Below are 14,516 nucleotides of genomic sequence, written 5' to 3'. Positions count from 1 at the left end.
AAAATAAATTTTTCATTTGATTTTGTGTGAGATTCAACAGTTTATCGATAAACGTGCAATAAAATTGGCGAGGGGATCGTTGGATGATCGAAGGTATTTTTAAGGGTTCGATAAACTTGGTATTTGAGCTTGTTAGGGAGAGGAACTTTGTCCTTTCACGGTTGAAAGGAAGCTCGGCGAAGAAAAGGAGGCTCGAGGACGCGCCTAAATGGCAGGATGTCGGGGCAAAGATTTCGGTGGAACCTTTGAGAAAGAAACCCGGGGACGGGCGGCGGGTTCGAGGAGGGACAGAAAAAGTAATTCCTGGAGAACTGGAAAGCTTCCAGTGACTTTGATGCCTTCTTAGAACGTATGATACCCTCTTTTTGTAGCTCAGGTTTTTCATCGAACTTTCTCGGAGCCCGCAGAGGATTATTAAAACGTATACAAATTTAACAATCCTTTCGTTCGCGATTTTTTAATACAAATTCCGGTGGGATCGTAAAAAGTGCATTGGGGAAAGAATGGGAGTCGGATTGTAAATACGCGTACGGAAAATCCGACAAAGGCTCGTACGGTGGTCGGATTAAGCACTTGGTCAAAAATGAAAAAAATAGAAAACTTGTAAAAGATTTTAAATATTTTACACTATCCAGAAAAATAACATAGGAACCAAATTTAAATCTTTCAAAAATCTCTGTGTGACACTAATCTATTTGGGTCCATGGCATAACTGTACGTGTACCAATATCAATATCTCTATTTATCAAAGCTATACGATGTATCAAAGTACGATTTAAATCGCGATCGTGACGATTCGTTACATGTATGTAATAATGTAAGAAGAAGAACATTGAAGTAAATCTGATTGAAACGGTGGGAGAGGGATTGAAAAATGACGAAAGGTGCCGGTGGTGGAATCCGTAAGGAGAATATAAAGCCGGAGGGCGCGTGGTCGATGTATAAAGGAGACATTGACTTGTAGACAGAAAGCGTGACTGGGGCGGCGGCAGGGGATGGTCGAGGGCTGGTCGGGTCGACGGGGGTGGCTCGGGGGCCGGTCGATACAGCCGAAAGTCCAGAACACGGGAGTAGAGTGGCGCGAAAATTCGTGCAGATGGAAACATAAGTCGGCCGTGTCGGCGAGTGGGTGGACGTGTGGAACGAGGACGCAGGGTCGCTGGTTTCTTGCTCTCCTTTTTTACATCATCCATCCACCAGTCCAACGATTTCTTTCCGTTTATTTGCCGCCGCAAACTTCCACTCGGACATTGTTGCTTTATTTCACGATTCAACGTGCTTTAGTCCTTTTGCCAGATGACTGAAATATCAGTGGCGAGGCCTTCAGAATTTTTTTTTTATTAATATTAAATCGTCGTAGCAAAGAGTAAGTATCGTATAACGACTGCAAAATTGAAAATATTTTGTAATCTTCATATGAATCAAACGAAAGGGCGACAGTTCACATAATAATGAGAGACAACTGTAAATATCGATTAAACCATTTGATCAGTAGCCATTAGATGGGGTTTCGCGCGAGAAAATTATGGTTGACGCTCGTTTTAATATCTGTTAATCAGCGAGGGGTAATTAAACGTTGGCAGGGCCGGATTCACGATTTTAATGGAACAAACGGCGCATTACATTAATGGATCCTAATATTCCCCGCGCTCGTCGCTCGAGACCGGGTCCTCTCTGACACGCGTGCGCGCTCGCGTTTTAATTAAGACAATAATTAGCCGAAACATCGACCATGTAAATCCGATTAGCCCGCCGCGTAACATCGAATTCGCGCGACAAGCAAACAATCTTTCAGGACCAAAATCGGTAACATTATCTGTAATCAAATCGAAGTGCTTCGTTTCTTCGCTGTTTCAAATTCGCAGAAATAAAATCGCTTTTAATAATGTTATAATCGGAGTGAGAATATTTATGTAAAACAACAAATTTATAACAGTTGAAAAAATGCATTTTTCTCAATTGCTCTCGTTATTATTTTCTTTACAAATTAATTTCTGATAAACAATTAAATATTTGTTAATTTCATATTTTAAATTGGAACATTGAATTTTTGTTTTCGCTTCTCACCTGATGTTACATTTTATCTGGAAATCAGGTTACCCGGATATCGTGCATGCATATCGGTTAACGAAGCAGAGATTCAATAAAATATACCCAAGTATCTTCGGCTTTTTTTTTTTTAAACTGGATGAACCAAATTGGGTTTGGTTAAACGTTAATTAATTATGCATATTAAACGAAGCTGCCGCGAACCAGGCTTTAGGATTACGGTGCGAGCGTCGAGGGAAAATTCTAAATTAATTCGTCTGGTCCTTTTAATGGATTTCGTGAAACGCAAGAGCCGGGATGAATGCTAAGTCGTAATATCATCTGTATTATTTTTTTCGTAATACCGTTGACGGTGAGCTACGTGATTAAAAAAATATAATATGTTTCTATAAATACATGCAAATAGATATCTCATTTAATAATCGTAACCTTATTTCCAAGAAAATAAATAAGAAACAGCAATAAAATATAAGAAGTTATATTCTTTATTATTAGACTGGACTTCATGAGAGAGCAAAAGTAATAAAATATTAGACGACCGATTTTATTATTGAAGAATAACGACTTATTCAAGAATCGTTTCACAAGTGAGAGTGTGTCGGAGATCATTGATAGAGAATTAGCGTGGGGGGTAAATTTATTTGGGGGATACTGGGAAACCGTGGAAACGTAGCGCGGAGCATCGCTTTGCTACGGTTCACGGAAAACAAAGGGAAGATTGTTCCGTTCCGCTACGCGTTTTGTCAGCTAGCCACCGTGTCGCGGTCGCGCTGCTTCGAGCCGGAAATGCTCGCGACGCGTCGCGATTCTCTCTGTGTGTGTTTTCCTCGTTTGTTTTTATCCTCCGTCCGTTTTTGGATTTTGAAGGCGACGTTTTTTTTTTTTCCGGCCTGAAATTTCCCCCGTTTCTACTTTGATTCCTCCGGCTCGTTTCGTTCGTTACGTTACGTTGCACTACTTTCAAACCTCGCGTTCTTTTTAATGTTCGTAACCCGCATAAATTTTGCTTCACCCATGGAAACACCGGTGCTTTTACATTCTTCATTAATAGAATTATCATCCGGAAAATTGTTTCAACGATTTTAATAGAAGAGTGATTTTTGATAAATGAAGACAGATATGTACATATGTGGTTTTTTATTTCAGGCGAAATTGGAAACAAAAGCTTTAAAAGCGAAGAGGCCGGGATTCACAGATGAACGGTACAACGAAACGAGCTACTACGTTGAAAATGGTAAGCACATCCTCTGTTTTGTATTTTAATTCATTACTCACTGGCAATTAGACGAACTGGCCACGAACTTAGAATCACTTTTACGTCTATATTTAATTCTTGCGAATTTAAAATCAATATAAAATCAAATTGTGAGATTCTATAGCTATATCCATAATCCTGAATTCCTTTTCATTTACACTGTATTATTTTCTGTTTAACGTTATATGTACATACATTGTTAATTTACATTGTATTCTGCAACTGGCTTTTAACCTGATAAACAATTGCAAACGCATCTGTCAGACACCCGGTGATTCCCTGACCGAGGTAGGTGCTTAGAACACGTTTGCCAGTGAAATCGAGTTACGAATTTCCGATTCTCACCGGGAAAACGCGGCTGTCTCCTAATTAGCAGCGAGTCGACGCTCTGATCGATGATCGATCAACCGTCATAAATCTGAACGCGTAACCCGTTAATTGCCGGGGCAGGCTTCCCAGGTTGAACACTATCGGCTACGAGTTTGCAATCGTTCCCATGTTTCCAAAGAACGAGAATAACAGAATTAAAAATACAGGAGATCATTCGAAACAGTAATTGTCATTGAAGCTTGCAATTATTTCTGTGGTTGTAAAAATTGCAAAAATGCAATCATTTACATGTACGTAAGAGAATAAAATCTATTAGATCATTTAGCATCAAGTATGTGATTTAAACAAACGAATCAGTTTCGTTGATCGTAGAAGAGAGATGAGAGATCGATGAAAACCAAAACCGAAAGAGAATTTTTTTACCCTGGTTCGATTTCGTCGGAGTATCGCGGATCAGCGAGAGATGGATCGTTGTCGCGATACGCGACCATCCACGGGATTATCGGCGATTACTCGCGGAACGGGTTAAAAGCCGCGGTTACCCTGGGTAGTGAGGGAACGCGATTAAAAGCGCGACGCATGAACAAGGGGAAGAATACGCGAAGGGAACATGTTTCTCATTTTCTGTTTGCCGGCAGTCTCGAGCCAAGTCGTTAAGGGGACGAGGAATTATCGAAGAATCCTCTGTTTTTATTTATTCAACCGATCCGCGCTTGTCGTTTTTCTTCGGTCGTTAGCCAGGGACGTGAATAATTGAAATGAGCTTTATTCCGCCCCCTCGCTTTCTCCGGTTATTGCAAACTTTTCCTCGTTTGCCTCTTCTGTCCGTCAGACCGATGGAAATGCAAAATATGCAAAATTAAATTGATGTATAAGCAGAGCATAGACGATATTCGAAATAAGGAGATACATGCGTTACCTAGTCAGACGTCAGACATTTACATTATTGTGACTTGCGTTACCTAGTCAGACATTTTATGAATTGAGATTGTTAATTGTTTCAATAAAAATAATTAAACGAGCTTCTTTTTCGTTTAATATTATTCATGGAGTTTTACATTTATTGTTGAAGAATTATCAGTCAATTAAAACTCTAGTTTGATTTTGCATCGGATTAATGGATTTTAGTTAGGAAATAAATATGAGTCTAGGGATATGTTACAAAATCATTATTCTATATTGGAATTTACACCACGAAGTCGATTTATTGAATGAGAATACGGCTGGTAAATTAAAGTATATCTAACCGACTATTTCCATGTAGTCGACGCGTCGCATTTATCGACGTCGGATACCGTTTTTGATAGACACGTATTGATAATCCCTGCGAAACTCATTACCGTAGACTTGATAAAACGAACAGAGTAGATAGACCTTCGGTCTTATCCAATCAATTTTAAATTCATCATTAATTCTTAAAACAATTGGTGGAAATTTGTTGAGGAGAATCGAGGAAAAAAAAAAATGTATTTGAATCGTCCTTGGGAATGTTTTATTCATACGGCATTAACCTTTAGTCTTCGCATCTCGTTTTAATGAGTCCTTAAATCAGTTAAGAGGGAATAATAAAATATACTGTCAATAACGAATCCTTGTTCATAACGAATGTCGCTTTTTATCCTTTTATTGTTTTCCGTCGTTTCTTAAGAACTTGTCGGATCTCGAGGATCGGTTGTAGTACACGTTTTACGGGTTTTAGAATCCTGAGATTCCTTTATAAGAGGCCGAATTTCATTTAACGAATGGATCAAAAGTGGACTCGAGTAGCTAAATAATCCTGCACCCCATCTTCCTCGCTGGGAATCCTTTAATCTTCTTTCTTCCATTCGGTACAGTAACTTCCACCACGAGCACCGCCACCGCTCAGAAATCAGTTCCTTAAACTTTCTACCAACTTTAGATCTGCCAAAACGACCAGTAAATCATTTCTCAGTTTCGATCGGGCTGTAGATTTTCATTCATATAAAATTACAAGTGAACCTTTTGAACTTCCTGCTAATAACTTTTTTTATCTTGTTTGTTGTTATAGTAAATGTAACAATAATTTGATGTATTTATAGAAAAATTCTTGTTAAACTTTGAGTGGCAGGTTTTCATGAAAATAATCGTGATTTCTTTTCAACTTTCTTGCCGGCGCGTACCAACGAGTTGGCCAGGCAATTCCACGCGAAATTCGAAGTTGCCTCTACCTATCGATCACGGTGGGAAAGTTCATTATTGCAAGTTGGAATTTGCGATAACGATAGCCTGAAAAGGAAAAGGTGGAGGCACGTAAGACCGGTGTCTGAGAACACAAACCTACCGCGCCGGGGGTTGGGAAACGTTGGGGGAGGGCGCGTGTGTATGTGTGTGGAATCGATCGAATATTTAGACCCGTGGCGTATCGACAACCGATATCTGCTCCACATTCGAATAATAGACTCGACGTGCTGCCGGGGCATCCTCCTCCGACGAAACAAAGACCTATTAATGCCACTCGAAAGACGCACACACCGTGTCCTCTTCCCACCCCTTTATGGACGCGTCCCCTTAACGCGAGAAACGCATTCCATTAACGGAGACTCATGACGCCGCTTCTCTAACGTTCGTTTCCCGTCCCGTGCCGTGCCGCGCCGTGCCGAGCTTCGTCTCTCGCCCTTGATTCGAGCCGATCGATTTTGGATTAGCCGCCAACGTCAGGCCTTTTAAATAGCGAAGACACCTACGTTTTTATTACATCCTCGCTCCGTTCCTCAAAAAAAAAAAAAAAAAAAATCAGGTCAAGAGTCAAGTATCAGAATCGCGTTTATATCAGAATATTCTTTGAAATAAAAAGATACGCGAGTGCCGAAATGCTGGAAGCTTTCAGTCTTAAGGGAGAAAAAAGAAGAGAACCAATAAAACCACGGCTTCTCAAGATTCCGTGAACGGAATCAAACCAGGTGGGAAGAGGCGCAAAGACGAAAATACAAAACTTGCGACCGGCGTTCACCCGCGCGCTGGCTCGAAAGCTTCTTCGCATAGGCAGAGCCGAGATACTATTTCCAAAGCGAAAAGAAGAGAGACGGCGAGCCAAACGAGAGAGTTATAAAGTTAGAGCAGGATGGACGAGGCTCGCCAAGGATTCCTCTTGGCCAATAGCGTAGTACTCTTGGCCTCTAGAACCGAGATAGGATCGGATCTAGATTTGAATCACGTACAAGCTCCACCCTCCCTATCTTCCGTGTATAGTACACGTGTATCAGCAATGTCGGAGTTGATCGCTTCGCTATGAGCCTCCAGCGTGAACGCTTGCATCAACGTACTGACTCAGATAACGGCCACCAGCCGCTCGATATGACCGAGTTCCACGTTCGATCTGATCGATTTAATTGTTCCCTGATGAAATTTTTCTAATTAACCACATTTGAAATCGTTTACACGCGCCAATCCTGGCAACAATGCTCTCCACAATGATATTGGAGCCCTTTAAAAAATAAAAGTAAGAGAACAATTTATTGTTTTATACGAACAAGATATTTTATTGTATTTTTTATATTGAATCTTTGTTTCGTCAGAGATTTGTAAATAGTTTAATTAATCATTTGTTAATTCCATTACGTGTCGTCGAGAAAGGAACCGCGTTCTTTAAAGAGTATCTTTCTCGCTCACTCACCCAGAATTCCCGACCATTATTACTTCGTCTGTAACCGGAGTACAATGATGTAGAGAAACCTCTTTCTTGTTATTAAAGTAGAACAAGTATAGGCGAGCGCCTGTCACATGTCGTAAAGACTCTGACGAGTTCTTGCTTACGGATAATACAGGGTGTTCTCCAAAATTCGGCCCTTTCAAAAATTTTCAATGAGAAATACAGAACTGAATAATTATTAAAAGCAACTAAGGTAATTAAATGACTTAAGTAACTGTGATGTATCGAAAGTAATTTAGTAATTCAAACGAACTTCGTTAATAGAATTAATAAATAAATGGTGTGTGAAACACCCGGTAGAATAAGCTCACGAACGCTGGTTCCTCCGTCCTCTTCCGTCGACATTTCTGTTTTTTCTTCCCGCCCGACTTTGTGTCTCAAACGACTCTCGAAGAGAGAGAGCTAGGAAAAATATTTCTCCTCCGCCGCGCCTGCAAGCTTCTTTCTCTTCGACTCGGTCTCTCTTTTCAGTTTTTTATTGTCCTCCCGGAAAACTCCGACGGTCGTTATCGTCTTCATTCCTAAACTGGAACCCTCCCGGGCTACCGGGACGATTCGCGAGTTTCCGCCCGGTTTCCAAACATAATTCTACGTTCCAAACAATTTTGCCTCGCTTCTCTTATCTCTTCACTTCTTCATATGTTAGTGTTAGAAATAGTTTTCGTTGTTATGGAATATCGATTGATCTTCCACGTTCAATAATACTGTAATTCTTGATTTTTAAATATCAAATTAACCGTCAGTATTAAAAATATTTAATGTGGTTCCTGCAATTCTTAATTTTTAAATATTAAATGATAGACCTTTTCGAGTTTTCCTTCCAATTTTTATTTAATTTTCACTCAACACACTCAAACTGTTTCCTTATAAATTGTAAAGTAGTCGAGGAACGTTTGATCCCTTCTACGCGATTTTGTCTCATTAAAGATCCTCGTGGCCGGTATCACGCGAGCGTGTAATCTCGATGTAGCCACGTCCGCCAGTAAATTCGAAGCTTCTGTCTGCCGTGTATAATTCGTGGAGAGATAAGATTAAGGCACGTGGGGGGTGAGACAGATCGGAGATCGGTACAAGACGCCGTGGATAGATACTGGCCCGCGATTTAGCCTAGCCTAGTACGTAATGATACGTTGCGAGCAAAGCGAGTTCTTCCTTAAGATCAGCCGATAACCGACACGCCCGATCCCTTAAATCATCTACGATCTCATCTTATCTCTCGCAGTTTTCTTTTCAAATTTTTCGAATACATCGTGTCGTACGAAAATAATAATCGCGGACTTTTTGCAACTTCATTTTCAAGTATTTGTGTGATATAAAACGGAATAGAAATTGTTTTAGAGGATTGAAAATACAGGTGACGTAAGTACCGATTTTGCCGTCGTATCTTAACGATATTTGATTTTGTATCACTCAATGGAAAACAAAACTGTTTTTAGAATTTTCTTTTTTGCGAACGGCGAGTAGAATTTGAATAAATGTAACGCTGCTGTATGTTTGTTCGAATTCCATCGTATCGTCCGTGTTTGGTTGGGCGGAGGGGGGTACGGGTTGCGGAATGATAAAACGCGACCCGCCGCGGAATAATATAGGTTTATGGCCGCGAATGAAACATTTTACCCGGAGCGTAGTTTTTCGACGATATCGATGGACCCGAGGTCGATTTGAATAATCGGGTGATCCTCGTGTAAATCGGGTTCCCGTCTGTCCGACCACGCGCCGGGATTTTCTACTTAGACCCAAATACATATTACTTTATCAAACTTAATTTCCTTTCGAATATTTCACCTTTATATCGGCAAATATTTTCTCGCCAGAGAGTTCAGTTCTTCGTAGAAAATTGAGTGCAAAAGACGATCTTTATTCAGGAGATATTTGACGTGCAACGTGTTGAATCTTATTAAGGATACAATAATACAAATGCCATTTTACAAATACTTGAATGTGTTTCGCCAAGTTTCGAAATTGATCGATGCATTATTTCTACCTTTTCATCGAGATTACGAAATGCAAGTCTTAAAAAAATGATGCAGCGAGAAAATTGGTTGTATACAGTTAAGTTCGCTTTCCCGGGAACTACTAGCACTCGCGAGTACTTGTTCATCCGGGAATTTTACGAGCGAAGTCGGAACTTATTACACGACTCGATACGGTGCATGAATGTACGAAGAGTTTCCTCCTGGAAGTTTGTTTTAGTTTAGGACTTTGGGATATGACTGCGCCGACTCGGTGATGGTGATCCGATAAGGGTTGCTCGTACGAGCACGCGGCTACTTACGTTAGGCCGTGCGATCCGATATTAAGTACAGGATACAATATGCAATGAGAGACAATAGCAATTTATAGGAACAATAGGATTCAGTGTACAGTAGACAGAGTCGAGGCAGCGAATTTGATATTATGTATTATATTTTATCATAGAACAAGAGAGTAGATTCTTTAATTAACGTGAAAGGGTTGACAGATTGGTTCTGGTAAAAAAGAATGTTGGAATCAGTTTTATTTTTAGTTTTTATATGAAATGGAACGTAACGATTTCAGGACGATATGCATCTGAAAACATTTTTCATATCTCTATTTTTTTTTATAAATGAATATTCGCTTCTGGCTTAAAAAAAAAAATGCCAAAGGGACGACAGGATGTTTATTTTTTTGAACAAATATCGACTGATTTTGATACTTGATTCATCAAATGTTCTTTACGATTGAAAAAATAATTCGATCGTGGCAAACAAAAAATGAGAAACCGTATATAGTTTTTTCGTACGAAGAAAAAAATTGAATGCAAATGGTCTCTGACGATGGTGGAGGACGAAAAACAGCGAATTTCCATATCTACCGCTTGATTGGAGGGTTAAGCGAAGGCGCGCGAGTCTCGATAACGACCGGCACAAATATTTAACGATATCTGGCCGCGGGACCGTCCATGAATTTCGCAGACGCGAACGATTATTCTTGTTTGACCGAAACTCCGGGGGATCGGAGCTTCGATCGCCTCCATTTGCGCTCGAATTCGTTTGCGACGCACGTCCGGGTTAATTCAAATCCTAAACCGTAGTCCCTTGTGTCAATTCGTTACGTTTGTCAAATTCCTTTGTACAGGAAATCTCGAAATTCGTGAGAAATTAAAGACGAACAGTGATTGCCTTGTATCCACTCTGACTGAGGCAAATTTTCTATTATATACGAACGACTCAGCCAATTTCGATTATATCATAATTCGTGTAATGTTTTCTTACATTGGTTGAAACATAAAAATAGTTCAACTGGATGTTACGTTAAAAAAACTAAAAAATTTCTTTGTATAAAGTTTTACAGTTGTATTGAACAAAATTGCAATGGTTTAGAAGGATTTAGGGCAGAGAAATCGATTGGACTTTCGTGGGATAGAAAAATAATTGGGTTTTACGAGATACAACTATGTCTGATCAAGTATTGAGTTATACTACTTGTGTACAGTATTTCAGGACCAATTACCTTCTTTAAATCGAAATAGCGTATCGAAAATATTATTTAATGGTGTAATTACTATAAATAGAAAATTCTGTAATCCATCCAGACGACCTAGTAGAAATATCGTTCTCTGGTCAGACGTAGGTTTTCTTTAAAATTATTTTATCAAATCATAGAATTATTTTCGTTCACAGTACTTGTCATTTTTTCTTTCACATTTGAAATGTAAATTACTTCAAGAAACGAGGACAACGTTAACCAGTTCACGTATGGGAACACGGTCAAAATTATACCCTTACTAGTTATTCGAAATTCGCTTGGGATTCCAGAATAAAATATCAGATTTCAGAAGTTCATCTGAAAAAATTAGAATAATGGTTCATTCACACTTACTGTAAAATTTTGTTACGTTACGTGAGAACATTTTATTGGAACTACGGGATTAGTAATAAAAAACAATCTAGCAGTTACTAGAAGTTGCACACCAGACGAGTGATCCTGCCTCTCATCGACGTTCGCACTCGTCTAACGAGATATCGTCGAAGCCCTCTGAATCTATGCTATTACACTCTTTTTTCCATACTTCAAACTTCCCAGTACGGAATAGTATCCCGTGTCTTTCGACCGCAGTATTTGCCCGCGCGGTACGTACAATTTTTTCGCCGTCAAGATCGTTACGATAAGTGTGAACGAATCATAACTCCATATTTTTTCATTCCGCTCCAATGCTGGCGCATTTTTTTTTTCTCGTATCCTGACGGGAATGTGCAGCCAATGAGATTCGTTGCAAGTCGTAAAGCTCGAAGTGCATTTGCATGAACGAAGCGGAAGAAATCGCGCCGGGATCTCGCCTCACGCACCCCTCGAAATCGTATAGATCCGTTGATAATCAAATACATGGAACCGGTGGAAATTAATTGATACCGGGAACCCGTGAAAGGGTTTCCGGGAATTCTAATTCCTATGAGTTATTCATTAATCCTATCTGCAGAATTGATCAGTCAGCACACACACACACAAATACACTCCACTACACAGTTTTTCATAATATCTTTCATACTTTCATACAGAATTATCATTTACATTAATTCGTTGTTTCATTAAAAATATAATTTGCGAATTCATTCTTGAATCTGCAAGATCATAATTTGGGCATCCAAGATTTATCCTTGCACTTTTGCCTTTTTAGTGAATTCGACGTTCATGGAGAATTTCAAACGTTTTCTCTCACTGACTCATCTTGTATTTTCTCATTACACTAATTGAGGTTCCCATTATTCCCGGTTTTTGAATCACGTTCACATTTTCCCGTACGCGGTTCATCAAGCCCAGAATTCCAGGATGTACAATTGTTTCCGGTTCGGTGGGTGATCGATGCATAATTCAGAGGGACGCGTGCGGAGTTCGATCGCCGGGAAACAACGCCGATGCGTGCGTAGCCGAGTGTGGTTACAACGTCGTCAGCCGTGTATCTCATTGATGAGCCCGCGATAGCGAATTTGTATCGAGCACTGATTTTCTCGAACGCTCTTAACGCAGTAAAAACGCACTAATGTTCGATGACGATAAACGGGCGAAGTTAATTCATCGGTTCGACGAACTTAAGAAGATATTGGATTAAAACGTTGCATGTAATATGTGTAAATCTGCGCAAATATTAAAAATTGAACGCATGTTTTAATGTTTAAATTCCACGGGTGATTTTCATGTAATGAGTTTTTCTTTTTTAAATGTTTTATATTGCATAATTAGAAATCTGGTTGCACGTGAACCATTCATGTAATTTTGGATTCACCTGCGAAATGAAACGTGGCAGAAATTGAAGATACGTGCGATTGTGAATAAATGAATGTTTCGTTTTGGAAAAAATACAATCGTGCCCGTTGGATTGGACATCGCTCGGGTATTCGTGTTTGCCGTTGTCGGTACAAATTCGCGTACGCGGCAAATTGTTGATCGATAATGGCCGGTGGTGCACACAAAGATGTACGTACACAGGGTCATAAGGGACGACGACAAAGACTCGAGTATCCGGGGCCCGGTATGCGTATTCCGCGCTAAAGCGGCTATGCAATTAACACCCGACCGTCGTTCGGGGACATTGTTAACACGCCTATCTAGATTGTTTGGGGATGATAAACGCCGAAACGTCTGAAACATCATACAGCGAACAATTTCTGAATGCCTCCGTGGAGATTTACGACCCATCGTTAAAACCCTTTAATCACAGCCGTTGTTTTTTTGTCAAAGCGTGAAACGTTATCGATTCTTGGATGAATTAACGAAATCGATTATCGTATTAAAAAATGAATAGAGAATTTTAGATATTTTTAATTCTCCAACGATGAGATGACAAGATGGGAATTTTAGTTTTTGTCAAACGTGACGATAATTTCTTGAAGATATTCGTGAAGAGGGCTCAGGGGATTAATATTGGAGAGGGCCGATTGTACGAATTGAGGTGAAGAAAGAACGAGAAAATAGTAGGCGATCGGGGTGAAATCGAGCACGATTCCCGGTGTTCTTCAGCCCTCCAAATAAAGAGGTTCGGGTGGCGTGGGCGATGAAAAGGGAGCATAAAGGGTGGGTTCTGGGGGCCAGAACACTTCGGCACGAGGATCTGGATTACGCGTGAAACGTGCCAAGAGGCGCGAAACCGTCGACTCGCGGGAACGGAGAAAAGCTGGTGCTTCTTCTCCCGGACGATCGTCGTCGGCGGAAACGGAACGGGAGGGGGACGGGAGTCAGAAGAGATCGTCGAGGAGACAATGCATCGTCCTCGAATGCTTGCCGCGAGTTTAAGCCTCTCGAGGAGACTGACAAAGTTTCCGAGCAGCAGCTTCCCGAGGAAAACGCTTTTCGCCCGTCCAACACTCGAAACCCCGGCGCCAAATAGAAGCCCCATTCACGAAATTCATTAGAGCGGGAACGGGCGGGGGCCTACTTTCGCCTGCCTTAATTGCTGAAACTGTTATTAACCCATTTGCATCGTCAGAAGAAAAATTAATACAATATTTCGTGTAACAACTCTCCTAATATTTAATACAACTTTTCGTCTAATTGGCACAATACTTGCTACAATAGTTAATATACCAACGAACAGACTGTGGATTTTGTGCAGAAATTGCAAGTGGAGGAAATATCGAGAGTGCATATCACTGGCAGAATATCAAAGTAACAGCACGCAAAGGGAACCTGAATTTTTATTGAATTCACATGAAAATCCGCATTTCCTTTAGTGGCCATTAGGATAATTGCCATTTAAGTAAATTATATTCTGCATCTAATGATTAATCGTCATGTGAAATGAACAATACTTTGAATCTGCACTCGAGAGAGTTCGCGTCGTAAACGAGATGCATTACAAATTTGAGCGACTCGTATCGCCACGAGATTACTGTATTAATATTATCATGCCCGATTCGTACAACAATCCTGTTTGTAATGATATAAATTTCGAACCTTCATGCAAACTGTATTATAATTCGCGCGCGTAATGGCCAGCCAAGTTAATCGCTCATCGAATGCGCATTTATAATCGATCGGTAACGAAATTGTACAATCTCAATTTCCATGAATTTACAGGAGCAGGGATCTTTGTACACGCAGCTCATCGTATTTCTGTGTTAACGTACGAGAATTTAGAAATATCGAAGGGTGGAGGAACAGTTTTAAGGATGTATTGGCTATACAGTCAATCCCAAAAGTTTATGCACTTTAGAAACGCATTTTTTAAAAAGAAATCAGACGTCGGAAGAACAT

The 14,516-nt window shown here is 40.2% G+C and overlaps 1 protein-coding gene across 2 annotated transcripts in view; it reads left to right on the top strand.

The window, feature by feature from the left end:
• The window catches only part of LOC108624251 (RNA pseudouridylate synthase domain-containing protein 2), a 138,885-nt gene that overhangs the window by 88,975 nt on the left and 35,394 nt on the right, over nucleotides 1–14,516 (top strand). For both annotated transcript variants that reach the window (XM_018023414.2, XM_018023422.2), the window contains one exon: nucleotides 3,196–3,283. In XM_018023414.2, the coding sequence (XP_017878903.1) occupies nucleotides 3,196–3,283 (88 nt within the window). The remainder of the gene's footprint in view (nucleotides 1–3,195; nucleotides 3,284–14,516) is intronic.

The sequence above is a fragment of the Ceratina calcarata genome, unplaced genomic scaffold (genome assembly GCF_001652005.2).
Source record: "Ceratina calcarata isolate Rehan_Ccalc_2016 unplaced genomic scaffold, ASM165200v1 scaffold116.2, whole genome shotgun sequence".
NCBI lineage: Eukaryota > Metazoa > Arthropoda > Insecta > Hymenoptera > Apidae > Ceratina > Ceratina calcarata.
The sequence above is the reverse complement of the archived record's forward strand: the minus strand, read 5'-3'. Positions and strand labels throughout refer to the sequence as shown.